This window comes from Medicago sativa, chromosome 5, assembly GCF_051527215.1.
Source record: "Medicago sativa cultivar Bolivia chromosome 5, Bolivia_mono, whole genome shotgun sequence".
Taxonomy (NCBI): Eukaryota; Viridiplantae; Streptophyta; class Magnoliopsida; order Fabales; family Fabaceae; genus Medicago; species Medicago sativa.
Window position 1 is genome coordinate 64827388 of NC_140753.1, and position 18850 is coordinate 64846237.

Below are 18850 nucleotides of genomic sequence, written 5' to 3' on the forward strand. Positions count from 1 at the left end.
TTCAAATTTTGAAAATTCCTATAAGTTTTTAATCATTTCATTACTCCATCAAATTGTATACTTTAAACTTTTCATTTTGATCCGCACTTTATCATAAATATATACTTTTACCCCAAAATTTATACAAATAGTCCAACAAAGTTTAACTATTGAGAATTTTATTACTCCATCAAATAAAATACAAAGTTATAAATGAAGGAAATTCAATTTAAGCGTTTAAATTAAGTTCTTGTTTGATATTACGGTGGATTGACTAATATCATTGCAAGCTTCACAAAAATGTTAATTACTTTATCTAAATACAACATTAGAAATCGTCAAAAATTTAGTGTATGTTTTATATCACGGTGGATTGACTAAAATCAATATGAATCACTAGGATTTTGGTAGATCCGTGGATTTCGAATATATATCAGCATAAAATATTTTTCAATAACCTAAAATATTGTTTTCTACTATTGTGTCCTTACGCCTTTCACAAACACACAACTGTTGCTATTTCTAGGGGAATATTTCCAATTGTCCTTCAATGGGACAATATTAAGAGTACACTTTGAATAAATAAATAAACAAATGGTTCTTGTATACACAAACCATTGAACTCACTCTCTTAAATCTCACTATAATCTTCCTACTAATACAAATGGTTCTCAGAAGATTTCAACAATATTTTTTCTTTTTTTCATTGGACTCAATAAAAAATACTACGTGCTAGTAAATGAGACAAATAATGTAACACTCATCACACATCATTTTGTCTTGCTTTTCATGGAACATGATTCATTCTTACACTCTAGTTGTTCTGTTCTTTTGCAACTTGGATTTGAACTACTCACTTCATGAGTTGAGTTGCTAAAAATCTTTGCTGCTTTCATCTCTCCTCCAAGATAATTTGACAACACTCTTTTTACACCAAAACCGCGACGTTGAGGTTTAATGATATTGTTGTTATTGTTGTGGATAAAAGGAGTTACCTCTCCCTTTGAAGGACTAATTAGTGGCACAGGTGAACAACTAGATGTTCCAAATTTTGCTTTGTGTTGAGTGTCTGAGACAGACACTAGTAATTGTTGTGAAACCTTTTTCTGTGAAACCATGTTAACCATTGGAGCCAATGGAAATCTATCTGAATGTTTGGTTAAGTCATCAACATATAGTAAATCATCTATGCGAGCTACTATGTTAAATGCCATGCTCTCCAAAACTCTTGAGTAGCTTTCTAGTATGGATTTTCCAACATCCTGAAATGTTTAAAATGAAACATGTTAATGTGAAGTTGTTAGGGTGTGCTTAGATAAACAATTTAATTACGTGCATAAAGAGAAGCTTATGCACGGGGTACTGGGAGAGCTTATGAAAATAAGCTGAAATGGTTTATGGATACGATATAAGCTGTTTGCATAAGCTTTCCAAGATCTGTTGATGATACAATTTCATTCTAGTTGTTTAAAATTGCAATGAAAAAAAAAAAAAGAGAAGCATGAAACCTTGTTGCATTGGATCTTGCTAGTATCCAATGTAGTTTGACTTAAACCCGGGAAGCGCTGCTTCAATGAAATTAGAATACATTCAGCTCTCTCTGCAAGCAAATCTCTCTTGTCTCCATCAACCATGAAGTCCTTCACAATGTCCCAGGGTGACTTTGTAGTCGAACGGCTAGGGTAAAGTGGTGGTTTAGAGTGAGATCTCTGGCGCCATACATAAATTGCGGCTTCTAAACGGTTGGCAATCTCTAGTGCAACATGTTCATTGGAGATGTCTATGCAATCAAGCAAGCACTCTTGAGAGAACTGGTCGGATGTGATGTATCGATAAATAAAATCTCCCAAGCACGTTCTTCCATTCTGAAAGTTCAAACAATGTATCATGGGATCAACTACATAGATTATATGACGCCATAGCGTTCTGTAATGTATCATGTCTAATACCGGATTATATAGTATCAACAATGTAACAGTCATTTTCGTATATATTTTTGAGCATTTTTTCAATGATATAAAGATCTCAATAGATTTATTTGGAAAATCAAACCTTGGGAAGGGTATCCAGATAGGACTCTGGAACTTCCATTTCATCCAAAGCAATGCTGTTGATAGACATGGCTGCTTTCAGTATTTGGCTAGCACTTTCGCGTGTGTGATTCAACTTCTTTCTTGAGTTCTCGCTGAGACTGGCAAGGGGAACACGGGGTACTGGGAGCCACCACTTCTCCTCTTGCCGCTGATTTCTCTTGCGAAAAGAGGCTGATCCATCTGCATCTGGTGCCACAATTCCTTGGTCAATATACCAAAACTCCATAGCAGTGCAACTATCTAAAATTTCCTTTTACAAAGAGAAAAGTGTATGAAAATCTAAGATTGATTTCTATACCGAGAACTAGCCTACATTGGAAGAATAAAATACAATGCTTACAAGCAGCATATTGTCGAGTTTACGTAGAGCTGGAAGATTGATAAAAATGTCTGATCTTGGTCTGCAAGTCATTACCTGCAGAACAGAACATGTTAGAAACATCATAATTTTAATTACCCTACTAAATAAAGGTGGTGGTAGTAGTAGTAGTAGTAGTAGTAGTAGTAGTAGTAGTAGTAGTAGTAGTACTAGTAAGGGATCTCAGTCGTTGATCAACATCAAATAGTTCAAATTTCGAGTTTTCAATTTGGCAAAGTCACAATTTGAGCAGCTAAATATCGACCGTTCTATTTCAATCAAACTACTTACAATGTGTTGACAGCATGACTACATGATTCCCTAATCATACTAAGTAGAGAGTAGGGCCTATTTATTAATCTTTATTGAAAAGTACATTAAATTCACATATACGGATTCACTTCAATTATACCGCTAGCTTACTACCATCTGAACCATCGGATTTTGATCAATAATTTATAATGTTTGTACTTATTTACCAAACATGAAATATCGACCGTTCTATTTCAATCAAACGACTTACAATGTGTTGACAGCATGACTACATGATTCCCTAATCATACAAAGTAGAGAGTAGGGCCTATTTATTAATCTTTATTGAAAAGTACATCAAATTCACGTATAAGGATGCAATTCAATTATACCTCTTGCTTACTACCATCAGGATATGTTTGCCAAGAAGGCATTAACTCAACAATGTGATCACCAACACAAAGAAGCCAATCCATTTCTCTCTGCCACTTTTCTTTCTTTTCACATGGCACAGGTTCTAGTCTCCATAATTGTCCAAATACAGTTCCTACATGTTGCAACAAATCCCAATTGAACAAATTGTAAGAAAAATATTAAAATTGAAACCATAACCATTGTTAAGACGGCCCTGACCATAACACAACATTTGAATCATTTTCCATCCAAGAAAAAGTTAACATTTTCTCTAATACAGCTTAAACCTACTATCAATATGTGTTACAAAAAAAACCATACCACACAGATTAGTAATAGCATTTGAGATAGCCAAAGCAGTGCTAACTCCTTTTCCAGACCCTGACATATCTTCACCAAGCAGTAACTTCGCAAACCTTTCCTTCATCATATCCCCTCCTGATCCTACAAAGTCATAACATAATAAGGAGAAATTTACACACAAAGAAGCTGAATATTCAATTATTTACACAATTGCAGCAAAGTATGGATTCTCTGATCCTAAACACTAAACAGAACATAACAAGGAGAAATTTAAGAACTTACCAGAAATTTTTGAGCTGATACTGGTAACTTTTTTATCATCAACTTGAGAAACAGGTTCATTTTCTTTTTCATCTGATTTGCTGCATTTGGACATAGTGCCCTTCCTAATAGGAAATGAAGAAGACCCTCTTGCATTTTTTGCTTGTTCATTCAAATCTGAGCAACACGATCCAGTGGAACTACAAGACCCATTTTTTCTCTTTTGAAAATTTTCACTCTTATTGCATAAAGCCTCCATTTTTACCAAAAAAAAAAATTGACTTTGTTACTCAAAACACAAAAGGGTTAGTCGAAAACTATGATTGTATTCAATCTCTTACAACGTGTTCTAGCGTAGTTACATGTGTTGATGAGTTTGGAAATGACAAGAACGTGTGAAGTGGGTTTTATAGTTGATGATTGAATATTGAAAATGATGAGACCGTTGAGGTTCTACGGATAAAAACATCATAGAAAAAGACAATGTAGTGAACAAACATTGTTGCTTTTTTAAGAAAAGGTTGTTCAAATTGGGATTCTGAATGTCACATGTTATTCTAACGTCTCTTTGGCTTTCGCTCTCTGTGTAACCCAAAAGTTACGTTCAAAATAAATATAAACAATTTGTGTATTTATCTACTCAACGGTAATAGAAAGAGACAAGAACCAAAAGTTACTCATTTGACTTTCTTGTATACTCTGATTTTCTACTACTATTATTATCCAACCAAAAATTAGTTTCTAATTTTTCTGTTGACTCTTGTACCCTAATCTAACAATTGTCCCCAATACATTTAGGGGCATAGTTTTAAAACTCGGACCGGACATTGACTCGGTAAGGTCACTGGGTCACTGGTTCGTTGGTTGAACCACTGGGTCATTGGTTGAACCGCATGACTGAACCGGATTAAATCGGAAGACTCGGTCTTATAACTCGGTATCTAAAAAAATTGAATATGCATTGAACCATATTGTTTTTTAATATTTTTTAAAAAAAACTCATGACATATAGTTTCCCCCATAATATTCCTATTAACTACATTAGGAAACTTCACATGTGAGAAAAGCAATTCTCTTAAATTAATTTATCAAATTTAGTTAAGCCAAGCCCAAGCCCACTTAAGCTACTTCAAAAAGAAAAAACAGTAGGCTTAAGTTATAACCCTAAATATTGACTCCTTCCTCTCTCATGTTACTAACAACGTAACAAGATAGCGGCCGCACATGAACTAATTAGATCTGACTTTGTCTTTTCTCTTTTGTTCATTTTCTTCCACATAAATCAACATAAATTGCAAGTTGTAACCTCACATGAACATCGTTTCTACATGATGTTGTCCTGCTTCTTTTATAATGCTTCTTCTCCGTTTTCATATTCAATTTTTCAGTTTTTGAAACATGTGACCCGGTCTGGTTCATTGTGTGTCCGAGTCACCGGTTCTGTAAAAAACCGGCCGGTTTTCTCGATCCAAACCGAGTTGATTGCATGGCCGATCCAACTATGTGCTCGGACCGGCAAGGTGACCGGTTTCCGGTCTGACCGGTTCGACCGGCCGGTCCGGTCCGAGTTTTAAAACTATGTTTAGGGGTGTATATTGGTTAGATTAACATGGAATACCATTCAAATCCATCTCTACAAAATATCGATTGGGATGGGTAATTGGATGAATATGATTTTAAAAATTAAAAATCTATAAAATAAAACGGCTTGGGTAAAACACAAAAAACTCATTCACTCGGTAATGTAAACATTTTTTTTCCATAGAAATGATGAAAAATATCAAAGGTTTTGGTCACAAATTAAGACAAATTTTCAAAACTTACACGGTATGTCATCTATATTGAAAATCAAACATACTAGACTATGCATTATCAAATTAAAAATCATTCATTTTTGTTCATTCGTCTGTGACCGTGTTTGCATCTAGAACCTAGAATATCATTCATATATAGATACTAACATGAATAATATCGTTGATATAATAGCATTTATTTTTTATACTAAAGAAGCTACTAAAGTGAGAGAGCAATTTTTAAATGTTTAAGGATTTTCTCTAGTTGAAAAATAATCGCACACAATCAGAATAAATTTTGAAATATATCGCAATGTAAAATATTTATAAGTTGCAAGTATTTTATAATGATTTATCATTTAATATTATCATATTTGAGTTTAATGGTGGTGGACTGACGGTTCAAAACAAATTTGCACAGACAACCAATGAAAATATTTAAAATTACACTTTTTTCTTAAGAAAATAAAAAGTTGAGTAATTTTTCTGAAGAAAAAAATGATGATTCATCATTTGATAATTTAATATGAAAAAAAGAAATAAAAACTTTACAAAAAAAAAACGGAAAATCATTTGGGCAACCTACTGCCCAACTCAACCCCATGAAAGAAGGTGATTTAGGGTCAATTTTTTTTATCCAAAATCACCCCTCTAACTTGTTTTTCTCTTTCCCTTTTATTGAAATAAATGAGTTTCATATCTATTTCATTTTTTTTCGTGATTACGTCGTCTCAGTGCGACGTTGTTTTGTTCGGAGTTGTTTGTCTTTCTTGTTTCTTTCAGATATTTGTTCGGTTCAGATTGTCATATCAGCTTCGATCTAGCGCAGATTGAATCAATGACTTTGGCGTCGTCAACGTTGTTGATTCGGAGACATGGGTGTTCCGAAAACTTGAATATGGTCATATATGTAGGCTTTTGTACTTTGTCATTTTGTGCTATTAACATGGATGTTGTGAGTTTGTTCGCATATTCATCCTTTTTGTTTTTGGTGAATTTGCATTGTATAGACGTACTCTATCAATTTGAATGAATGAACATAATTTATTTTTGTCCAAAAAAAAAACTCAACCTAACCTCGAAATTTGTGTTTGTCTATACAAACCGAAAGATACAACGGATGGTTATTTTACCTCGTCCAAATGGGTAAGGTCAACCAAACAAGTTCTGAGGTCTAAGGCGAATTTAAAAATGTGACCCTTTAAAGTAATTATTTTTTAATAAAACTATTATATTTTAATTAAAAAAAATTCAATTTGTTTCCGAAAGAAAAATTATTTATTAATTTAGCTACTTATAAGAAAATTACATTTATACTTTGTAGAAGTTTATGATTCCTTTCAAAGTCCCAATAAAAGAAAAATCTATTATCATATTCATTTAAGTGCTCTTCGTAGATTGAATAAAAAGATAACTAAATAATTAAGGGTTAAATATGTTTTTGGTCCCTATAAAATTGCGACATTTTAAGTTTAGTCCTTACTTAATTTTAATAGCTTTTTTAATCCCTACAAAAAAAAATACTTATAATTTTAGTCCCTGCTAAAATAAATTTTGTTTAATTATCCTTAAACTCTTAAATTTTTTAACGATTCTTTTTGTACAAGTTTAGAACACTATGAAAGGTTCATTTACTAAAATCTATAATTTTTTAACATGAAATAAATTAAATATGAATTTTTTAAAACGACAAAAGTTTAAGATATAAGTAACAAAAATATGGACGTAGAAATCAAATTTTTGCGATATTTTTTTCGGAGGACCTTTTAATAACGTTCTTAACACGCCTGTAAAAAATTGTTGAAAAACTTAAGAGTTTTAGCATAAATTAAACAAATTTGGATTGAGTAAGGACTAATATTGAGTGCAAATTTTTTTTTGTAGGGATTAAAAATGCTATTAAAATTAAGTAAGGACTAAACTTACAAGGTCACAATTTTGTAGGGACCAAAAACATAATTAACCCAATAATTAAAAGAGTGAATCATCAATTTTGTTCCTAAATTTGTACGACTCTTACCGTAGCTTCCGGTCATACTTGGTTATATCTAACTTCTTCACTTACGGGTATATGAATTATCCTTAACATCTTACCCAATGTCGTTAGGATGTTCCTTCTCTTCATTATCTTACACTCCCGGAGGTTTCATACTTCTACTTACTTAGTTCACCGACCACCTATTGGCGCAGTAAACCTCTTACTAGCACTCATTCCGAGTTCTTACTTCTGGTCTTACACTTTCCAGTGCATCTCCATCTTATGCTTCGTTCCTCCTGGGTCCTATTCAGCTCTCAGGCATCCATTCTAATCGTTGAATGTTAAATTGAGTTGATCAGGCTCAACTAACATCAACCACTAGAACATTTACCCGGAACCCAATGGTCCCACTACTCTTGTTGTAACTTAATGACCCAAGGCACGATCTGAATCGACCTGCTCTGATACCAAATGTAACACCCATACTAGACGTATCTAGAAAGTCTAGCATATGCATTAATTTAGTACTGGATACATTAAAGATTTACAACATAAATTCTTCGAATGAATATAATATACAACAATGGCGTTCGTACTACAATAATACAACTTAACTTTTCTAAAACATAATAATTGCATCCTTAAGAATCCACATCATCCAGCAGCGGGTACGAACGAACACTTGTCGCATCATCCATTTGGCTATTAGCTTGCTAATCCATCCGGTTATCTGAAACAAATAAGGATTGGGATGAGACATAATGTCTCAGTGAGTTCCACCTAATCCTAGGCTATAGGTAACCTCGGGGAAACCTACGGTCACCACGTGTCTAAAATACAACCTGCCGGTTGATTATACGTGTGTGGGGACATGCTTTCTTAGACGGTTGTGCATACTAGGACCATCATAATTCATCTTACTTGTTATAGGCTTCTCTTCTTATACGTGTCATGGCGGTTAAGGGGAAACTAGAACCGCAAAAGCCAAGATACTATCTACGCATCAAGGCCTTAACTTGCTAAAGTCATGACACGACTCTAAACCGGACGATAAAGGGGAAACCTAAGATAGTCGTCGGTATAACTCTCTTACTTGTTTACTTACTTACTTGAATAAGTTGTATCTATCTTAATCTTGTCACAAAAGTGACTCTTTCTAGCTTGCTAGTTCTTGACTATCTACTTCTATATTCTTTCTAGTTCTTGACGGTCTATGTCAAGGCTCTATGACATAACACATAAATGTATAATAAATATGCATAGTCAGTTTCATTGATTATGTTAGCGTTGAACAAACAATTATCTCGAATCAAATTTTACGGATTAGTCCGGGTGGAGTAGTTCCGGAATCAAATCCTCTTTCTACCGGTGAAAGGCTTAGTAAGAGCGCACCGGACTCCCTTAGTGAACGTGCGGGTCCCTTACGGCTTACCCCATTCCCCTTGGAGAACCTTTTATACCCATCCTTGTGATGGAATACAAAAGACACGACACTTTTTCTTTCTTTCTTGTAATTCTTAGTCTTATGCATGAAAAATAAACTTAACATGCTCTCTCTCTTTTACCTCGGATCCTAAAAGATCCATCTAGAGGTAATCTTATTGCTTGTTTATCTTTCTTTGTGAATAGTTATCTAACTTTCCACACTTAGCATAAATACATTCTATGCTTAACTTTATTCTTAACTATCTAGTTCTCGACAACTATGTCGAGGCTCTATATTCTTTCCCTTTCTTACGGTTTAGCTTGCTACCCGATTCATAATTCTCTCATTTGCCATACTTTATTAACTTGTCAAATACTTGCTTATTTCTTAAGAAAACATTTAAATACTTATGCCTTGATGTCATGATTAGAGGGGTTTATGACGATAAAAGACTGCTCGAGAAAACTGGACCGAAGTGCGTTAAAAAGGGGCTAAAGCAAGCAAACAGCATGATGCCATGCAGTCACTCGCATCTGCGAGTTGCTCTACTCGCACCTGCGAGTTGCTTGCGTGCAGCATGCCTCATTCTATTTCCAGCTCGCAACTGCGAGTACTTTACTCGCAACTGCGAGTTATGACAGTCCAGACCTGCATAAATGGTGTTTTTGACCCAAAATACTCAAATCCAAGTGACTCAAGGCATAACATGACTCTAATGATCATTTAAAACTTCTAAAACATTTGTATAACAAGTATTTGCAAGCTTGGCAAGTATGGCATAAAAGGGGTACTAAACTCTTATGTAAAAACACTAGAAAATCATAGTTAACTTACAAGAGTAATCACACAATCCCATAGGGTGGGAAACTATCTAAGGAACTCACCTAAACAATTTCTTGAAGCATCACCAAGTTGCAAGCTCAACAAGCAACATCTTGCCTTCACACAACCAAACCCAAGTATGCTTCCTTGCTTCCAAAGCTTTAGGTTAACCAAGCTACATAACCCATACCTTAGTTCATGCTCAATCTTCCACTAGTTACTTCCAACTTGCCATAATATCACAACATCATCAAACCCACTTCTTGTTTGTCTTGGAAACCCTAACTCTTGACCTTAATTCCAAGTTAGCATCAAAGCTTCAAAACAAACCCCAAAACTTTCTAACCAAAACCCTAATCTTGAATATCTTCTAAAGAGGAGAGGAAGTGAAGACAAGCTTAATCCAAGTTACTCAATCTCTTAAAGGATGATGGAGAAACCAAACTTGATAAAGAATCCATGAGGAAGGTGGTTTGATAAGTTGGTGAGGTGAAGAGAGAAGAGAGGGCCGATGGAGAGGAAGAGAGGGAGAGAAAATATTTTCTCCAACCAAGAGAGAGAAAAGAACAAGGGAAAATGAGATATTTTGGTCCAAAAACATATAAATAATCTTTTCCGCGAAATTACAATTATGCCCTTGCCTCAAGCGTGTTAAATACGACACTGATACTTTTCCCGCGTTATGCTGACATGTCATAAAATATTCCCATTAAACTTCCTTTTAATAATATACTATCTCTGGGACGATCGACTGGTACAGTTCAGACACTGACAGGCGGGATGTTACACTTGTTTTGTCTAGTAAATAAATGTAGGTTGATTTCGATTCTTACTGCATGCGTGTGCTTGTGGCTGTTAAATTTAAATGCTGAATAATCATATATCAGATCCCCTTTAATCAAAGAATAAATAACACGTCTTCGTGCTCAGTTTGTAAAGACAATGAATAATATATGTAAAGTATGTGGTTCAAACCTCGGCCGCCACCAAAAAAGAATAAATACCACGACATCTTTAGATTTTGTTGTGGAACTCCAAAATTATAATTTTTAACAAAAGTTATAGAATAAACAAAGTGTTGGGCACGGAAGTGTAGTTGTTTGGACCATTCCCATTTCTAGCTCTTGGATTTTGAGAAAAGAGACGATAAAACTATGAAGTTTTGAAGGTACTAATTAAAATATCCTTAGATAAAATACAACATAAAAGTTAAAAGAGTACTAAAAATGAATTAGTACTTCCCTTACATTGAAGTACAAACTAATTCATTGATGATATCTTTGATTGGCTAAATATAGGAAATGCAAATTTTATTTTTCAAGTGCTTCAATAATTTTACACACCTTTTCCGAATTAATAAATAAGCATACCCTAGATGAAAAGATTACTTGTATAGATTGTAATTGATTTAATGAATGTGATGACTGGCATTAAAAGAGCCTAAGAATATGGACCGTCATAATATTCCTAAAGGCTCATTATCCCTCCATTAGGGCCTAGGCGCCCTCCATAATGACCAAGTCGCCCGTTAGAAGGGCCACCAGGCCCAGGCGCGTCTTCCATGAAGCCGCCGCCTCACTTAAGTCTCTAGAACCCTCTAAGAACACCAAAAGTACGCCAATGCCCCTGTTGCTTGGAAACCAAGCAACCGAGGCCCAAGCCCGTAAACAGGCTATAAATAACACTCTTGAGAGCAGTCTCAAGGCATCTGATCATCAGTCCAAAAAACCCTAGATACGATTCCCAACCCTAGAATCTTTACCGTACTTCTTGGCAAGTACAGTTGGCGCCGTCTGTGGGAAAAGGTAAAACTAGCCTTGACCACGTTCCTGGATCGCAGATCGTGATTCAGAAACCCTTAAACTAAACCTCTAAATCGTGAAACTCCTTGGCGATTTAGAAACCCTAACCCCTTTCGACCAACCTAAATCGCACCTCACGTACGATTTAGAGAAAGGCCTCACCATGGCAACCGCTGAAGAATTAGAGACCATGCGAACTCAACTCGCTCAGTTGAAAGAACACAACGAGGCCCTACAAGCCTCGATGGAGACCATGCAACAGAAACAACAAGAAGAAAAAGATGAATCAAACCACGGCGAGATGGACGACCCGGAGCCTCAACCCCTGTCCGCCGAGATATGGGGCGCGCCAGTCCCAGAGAACTTTAAGCCTCCTCACCTCTCCGTTTTCGATGGAAAAAGCGATCCCATGGAACACGTCACGACCTTCAATACTCGCATGGCCGTCGTCGGAGCTCCTGATTCCCTTAAGTGCAAATTGTTGGCTGGTACTTTCTCAGATGCTGCCCTACGCTGGTATATGAACCTTCCCCGATTCTCCATCATCAGTTATCCAGATATGACAAGGAAACTTATCCAACAGTTCTCGGCAAGTCGCCACCGTAAGGTCCCCGCCACCAGCCTTTTCAACGTGCGACAGGGGCACAACGAATCCCTCAGAGACTACCTGGCAAGGTTCAACGAAACAACTATAAAGGTAGTTAATCCTAATCAAGAAGTATTTGTGGGCGCTTTCCAGAATGGCCTTCGGGCGGGTCAGTTCAATGAGTCGCTAGCTCAGAAACCTGCCGATTCCATGGAGGAAGTAATCGCCAGAGCGGATTGCTATATCAAAGGAGAGGAAAGCAACGCAGAAAAGAAAGCCAGGGACGCCAAGGAGCGGGCGTCGACAAATACGGAACGGCGACCTTACCAACCGCCTTCCAGCAGGGATCGCGCCCCCTATCAGAAAGCAGAAAAGCGAAACTATGCGCCTTACACCTACAGGCCACGCGCGGAAAACTTCACCCCTCTGAACACTAGACCAGAGCGCATCATGAAGGAAATCTACGAAACTAAGCTAATACGGGAACCACCCCCACCACGATTCAACACCATGGGAGCTGACAAGGACAAATGGTGCAAGTATCATAGAATAAAGGGTCACGATACTGATTCGTGCATACACTTGCGCCGCGAAATTGAGAGGTTAATACAAAATGGCAAGCTAAGGGGGTACACCCAGGACCGCCGGGGCGAAGACAAGCACGAGGGGGAAAACAAGAAAGAGGGATCACCAGAAGGAAAGAGGCACACCCTGAACACAATTTATGGCGGTTTCTCCGGAGGAGGAGAGTCGAGTTCGTCCCGCAAGAAATATGTAAGGCAGGTCATGCTTTGCCAAGAATATGAGAAGCAAATTCCAGAACACGAGCCTGACGTATCCTTTACTTCGAAGGATTACAAAGACGTCGTGCCACATGACGACGATCCCATGGTGGTCACGCTGCAAATCTTCAAATGGGACGTAAAGAGAGTACTAATAGACCCAGGAAGCTCAGCCGACATCCTCTACTACGACACTTTCGACCGAATGGGGTTAGATCCGGAGCAATTGCAGCCCTTCAGAGGCACGTTGGCGGGGTTCACCGGCGAGCAAGTCCACGTCAGGGGCTACATTACCCTTAAGACAACGTTCGGTCACGGATCCCATGCCAAAACTGTTCGCGTACGGTATCTCGTAGTCAACTCACCAAGTTCCTACAACATCATCATTGGGCGTCCCGCTTTCAACTTGCTGGGCGGTTTCCTATCAACAAAATTCTTGGTCATGAAATACCCCCTTGACAACGGAAAAATAGGCACCATCAAGGGCGACCAAAAGCTGGCCAGAGAATGCTATCACAATAGCCTGCGCCTGCAGAAGACTCGGAAGAAATCCGCCAACGAAGTCGCACACGAAGTCAACGTGATAGATCTCGACCCCAGGGAAGAGTTCCAACAAGAAAGAATAGAACCCACCGAAGACCTGAAAGAAGTCTCCATCGGTCCTGAAGCCCATCAGACAACTAAGATTGGTACGTCGCTTAGCAAAGAAGAAGAAGCCGCCCTCATAGATCTACTCCGAAAGAACCTAGATCTTTTTGCTTGGCATCCGTCCGAAATGCCAGGGATGGACCCTGACATTGCTTGCCACCACCTATCCATCAAGCCAGGCATTAAACCAGTTGTACAACGAAAGCGTAAGATGGGCGAGGAAAGAAGGAAAGCCGTAGACGAAGAGGTAAAGAAACTAGCAGACGCCCGTTTCATTAGCGAGATCAAGTACCCCACATGGTTGGCTAATACTGTTCTGGTAAAAAAGGCAAACGGAAAGTGGAGAATGTGCGTGGACTATACCGACTTAAACATGGCGTGCCCCAAAGATCCTTACCCACTCCCGAACATCGACCACCTAATTGACAACGCCTCAGGCTTCGGGACTCTGAGTTTCATGGACGCCTACTCAGGTTACAATCAAATTAGAATGGACCCCTTGGATGCCCCCAAGACAGCATTTATGACCAACACGAAGAACTACCACTACGAAGTCATGTCCTTCGGCCTCAAAAACGCCGGAGCCACTTTTCAAAGATCCATGGACATGGCTTTCGCCCAACAAATAGGAAGGAACCTGGAAGTATACATCGACGATCTGGTGGCAAAAACAAAGGAAGGGCGCAGCCATACTGAAGACCTGGAAGAAATCTTGGGCCAAGTGAGAAAATACAGAATTCGGTTGAACCCAGCTAAGTGTTCTTTCGGAGTACAGGCGGGAAAGTTTTTGGGTTTCCTCTTGACAAGACGGGGTATAGAAGCAAATCCAGACAAGTGTCAGGCGGTGATCGACATGAGAAGCCCCTCCAGCATCAAAGAGGTCCAGCAGCTAACAGGACGATTAGCCGCACTATCTCGTTTCCTATCTTGTGCGGGCGATAAAGCTTTCTCTTTTTTCGCATCCATCAGGAAAAAAGAGAAATTCGAGTGGACGCCAGAATGTGAAGAGGCCTTCCAGCAGATCAAGAGGTTCTTATCTAGCCCGCCTATCCTTCAACGACCAAGCCCGAGCGCCGTCCTGTTCCTATACTTGGCTATTTCTGAGAACGCCATGAGCACAGTCCTGGTAGAAGACTCGGACGCAGGTGAAAGGCCAATCTACTTTGTCAGCAGAGTGTTCAAGGGTGCTGAATTACGATATCAGAAGCTGGAACGCCTGGCCCTTGCAGTGGTAACTACGGCGAGGAAGCTCCGACCGTACTTCCAAAGTCATAAGATTGTGGTGAAGTCAGATTATCCCATCAAGCAAGTCCTCGGAAAGCCAGATCTAGCCGGACGAATGGTCGCGTGGTCCATAGAGCTATCAGAGTACGATGTCCAGTTCGTACCAAGGGGGAGTATTAAGTCTCAGGTATTAGAAGATTTTGTCGTAGAGCTCACATCGCCCGCACAAGCACGCCCCCCATTTGTGTGGCTTTTGTCCGTCGATGGCTCCTCCAATTTAAAAGGGAGCGGGGCAGGCATCGTCTTGGAGGGACCGGAAGATATCCTCATAGAACAATCCCTCAGATTCGAATTCAAAGCAAGCAACAATCAAGCGGAGTACGAAGCGCTAATTGCCGGCATGATTTTGGCGCAAGAAATGGGAGCAGAAAACCTGAGAGCAAAGAGTGACTCTCAATTGGTGATGAGTCAGATCACGGGCGAGTATCAGACCAAGGACTCTCAACTCATCAAATATTTGACAAAAGTACAAGACCTCGCCAAAAGGTTCGTGTTCTTCGAAGCAGTCTACACGAGAACAAAACGCCAGGGCCGACCTACTGGCCAAACTCGCCAGCACTAAACGGCCAGGGAACAATAGGACAGTCATCCAAGAAGTTATTACAACGCCCAGCACCAATAACGAAAGTGTGCATCACATCGTTAAGGGAGAGGAAGGATGGATGGAACCATTGCTAAGATACTTAACTGGATCATTCACGCCTAAAAACAGCGAAGAAGAACAGACAGTACGAAAAAGAGCTTCCAAATTTGTCATCATATCAGGAAAACTCTACAAACGAGGACGAACGAATCCGTTGCTGCGCTGCTTGAGTGAAGATGAGACCCAATTAGTATTGCTCGAGGTGCATGAAGGCGTTTGTGGCAGCCACATCGGAGGACGCGCGCTGGCGGCAAAGCTACTCCGCGCAGGATACTACTGGCCCACTATGCTTCAGGACAGTTCAGACTTCGTAAAAAAATGCGACAAGTGCCAAAGATTCTCCGACAAAAAGCACGCTCCAGCCCAGGAGCTAACTTCTGTGTATTCTCCATGGCCCTTTCACAAATGGGCGGTTGACATAGTCGGCCCTTTTCCTCTCGCCCCAGGACAGCTGAAGTTTCTTATCGTGGGCGTTGACTATTTTACTAAATGGATCGAGGCGGAAGCGGTCGCCAAAATAACAGCCGAAAGGGTCAAGAAGTTCTACTGGAAAAGGATTATTTGCCGTTTTGGGCTCCCCAGGTGCATAGTATCGGACAACGGAACGCAGTTCGCAAGCTCAACAGTAGTAGACTTCTGCAAGCACTTAGGAATCCAAACGAACTTCGCTTCAGTGATCCATCCACAGGCCAATGGACAAGCCGAATCAGCAAATAAAGTCATTCTGAACGGAATCAAGAAAAAGCTAGAGGCGGCCAAGAGCCTTTGGGCAGAGCAGCTACATGAGGTAAGTGTAGTAAATTAATCTAAGCTGTTAAAATAAAATTCTTTGATTTTGAGATATTCCATGAATAGATTACGATAAGAGCCACGTCCACGTAAGTACAGGTACTATGGTCATATCACACTACTCCGCACTCCACCACCAAGGAAACGCCATTCACAATGGTTTACGGCGCGGACGCCATGCTACCCGTGGAAATAGATACTCCCACGTGGCGACGAGAAGCGTTTTCGGAAGAAGGTACCGTATTGTTATTAGACCATCTAACACATTTTTTGTGCAGGGAAACAAACTTTACTTCAGAACGAATTGACTTAACTGTTTCTCCAATTTACGTTATTTTATTTCTGTACAAAAGCAAACGACGCAGGTATGGCAGTAAACATGGATGTCATTGATGAGGTGAGGGAACAAGCCCACATCCGCGAGTTCGCCGCCAAACAAAGAGCAGCTCGCCGCTACAATTCTAGAGTGACACCTAGGGAGTTGAAGGAGGGCGATCTGGTATTAAAACAAGTCGTCGCCCAACAAGAATTGGCAAGCTATTTCCCAACTGGGAAGGCCCCTACAGAATCCGAGAGAAGTGCTCGCATGGTGCATACAAGCTGGAAGAATTGAACGGAGTGGCTATTCCCCGCACCTGGAATATAGCCAATCTACGCCATTATTATAGTTAATGTCTTTTTGATTTATGAATAAGGATGGCGTACTGCCACCACGATGAATATTGTTATTTCTTTGTTATTTCTTCAAGATATTAAAGAAGCATGAGGTTAGGGTAGCACTCTTTTCCCCTGCAAGGGCAGGGGTTTTTAACGAGGCGCCCTCTCCTTTCCGTATATGATTGTCTCTCCACATGTCACTTGTTATTTTCCATTTTTTAGAAAGGACGACGCGACACAAAGAAAATAAAAGATATTGCGACCACCCTGAAGAGGGTTCGACTAAATAAGTCGCTAGCAACAATATAGGCGGCCACCCTGAAAAAAGAGGGTTCGACTAAATAAGTCGCCGAAAGAAAGAATAAAAGATATTGCGACCACCCTGAAGAGGGTTCGACTAAACAAGTCGCTAGCAACAATATAGGCGGCCACCCTGAAAAAAGAGGGTTCGACTAAATAAGTCGCCGAAAGAAAGTAAAAGATATTGCGACCACCCTGAAGAGGGTTCGACTAAACAAGTCGCTAGCAACAATATAGGCGGCCACCCTGAAAAAAGAGGGTTCGACTAAATAAGTCGCCGAAAGAAAGAAGAAACGAAATCATCCCAAAATGAGAAGCTAAATATACTATGCGCGCCACCAAAATGAATTTCCACCAAACAAAGATTTTAAGGCGCCATGACCTTCCACATGGGAGTCATAAAAAGTCGAAGGAAAATTGCGAACGTAAACGCGTTTCAATCAAAATAAATATAAGCGGGGCCGCCTACGCAAGCATTGTTTAAACAAGAGTAGGATGAAATCCGCAAAGTTTAAGTTAAAAACGCCATTACACGTTGTTCAAAATAAAGGCGCTACACAGAGCCGCCATAGTTAGGTACAACATTAAAATTACTCGTCATCTACCAGCTGACCATCCACAATGACTTTGAACGGATCAAGCTCCTCCAACTTGGCCTCTGGGTTAAAAAGAGCAACTTGTTCGGTAGCCAGCTTGAATCCATTCTGGAAATACACAGCTAGAGAGCGCCTTCCCTCGTCCACCGCCAAGTTAGACTTCTTCAGAGCCGCGTCCTTCTCGTCTCTCTCTTTCTCAGCAGCTTCCTTTTCCCGCTTCATCTCCTCCAAGGCCTTCTCCGCAGCTTTCTTTTCTTGCAACGCGTCCGATAGTCGCCCCTCCAAACCGACAGCTTTGTGCTTCCATTTCTCCACATCCTCTGCAGCATCCAAATGTTTCTTTTCCAAGGATCCATACTTCAACTCCCAGGCATGACTCAACAGCAGAGTGCGAAGGGCAGCTGTGCCAACGTCGGCGACCAAGTCACTAGACTTCGCCTTCACCGCCGCTTCAACATCAACCTGGGCAAATGGAACCTTCTCTGCCATGTACCTGCGAAATAAAGCAGCCAAGCTCATTTAAATTGCGATGACCAAAAATCAAGATTCCAAAAAAAAAAAAAACAACAAGGAAAAGGAGTTTACCGGCGGAAGTCGAACTCTGAATGCCAGAACGACTCCATGGCTAGGTCGTTCAGAGAAGTACCCCCAACGTTAGCACGCGCCGAGGAGCGGCTACCTCCTGATCTGGCCCCCTTGCCGGTTCTCGCCCTCTTGGAAGATGGCGAGTCAAGATGGATAACAGCGTTCCCATCAGCCGCCGACTCCGGCTCATCCGCTTCGGCACCCCCAGCGTCATCCTTCGAAGAAGCCTCCTTCCTTTTCAGCTTCCTCAAGGACATTCCCGCCGGATCACTTGTCACATACCCTTCAGGGTTCTTGCTCGCCTCCAGCTCCGCAAGGTATTTCCTCATCTCCGCTCCAGTCAAAGGCAGCATCTCTTCTGCAAAGAAAAAAGAAGTGAAAAAAGAAAGATCATTAAAAGCAAAATGGGAACCAACAGAAATACGACAAGCAAGGCCAAGTAGGACACTCACGCAAGTAAGCCGTCAAGCGTGTCTCATCACCTTCCCTATTCAACAGT

General features: G+C 40.0%; 2 protein-coding genes and 1 long non-coding RNA gene across 3 annotated transcripts; 2 read left to right on the plus strand and 1 right to left on the minus strand.

The window, feature by feature from the left end:
* Positions 1–473: 473 nt before the first annotated feature.
* LOC146924022 (rop guanine nucleotide exchange factor 7-like) lies at positions 474–4038 on the minus strand. The gene is made up of 7 exons (XM_085709076.1): positions 3682–4038; positions 3418–3540; positions 3075–3229; positions 2413–2487; positions 2032–2322; positions 1488–1844; positions 474–1241 (listed from the first exon to the last, which is right to left on the minus strand). The coding sequence occupies exons 1-7, from the start codon at positions 3917–3919 to the stop codon at positions 750–752; spliced, it is 1731 nt and encodes a 576-aa protein (XP_085565202.1). The 5' UTR covers positions 3920–4038; the 3' UTR covers positions 474–749.
* A 7606-nt stretch (positions 4039–11644) lies between these two features.
* Positions 11645–15343, plus strand: LOC146924023 (uncharacterized). Its single transcript, XM_085711808.1, has one exon. It carries the CDS (start codon positions 11645–11647, stop codon positions 15341–15343), a length of 3699 nt encoding a protein of 1232 aa, XP_085567934.1.
* Positions 15344–16024: 681 nt separating this feature from the next.
* LOC146924024 (uncharacterized) lies at positions 16025–16685 on the plus strand. Its single transcript, XR_015010952.1, has 3 exons — positions 16025–16211; positions 16313–16448; positions 16567–16685. It is a non-coding gene; the product is annotated as an uncharacterized LOC146924024 (long non-coding RNA).
* The last annotated feature ends 2165 nt before the right edge of the window (positions 16686–18850 follow it).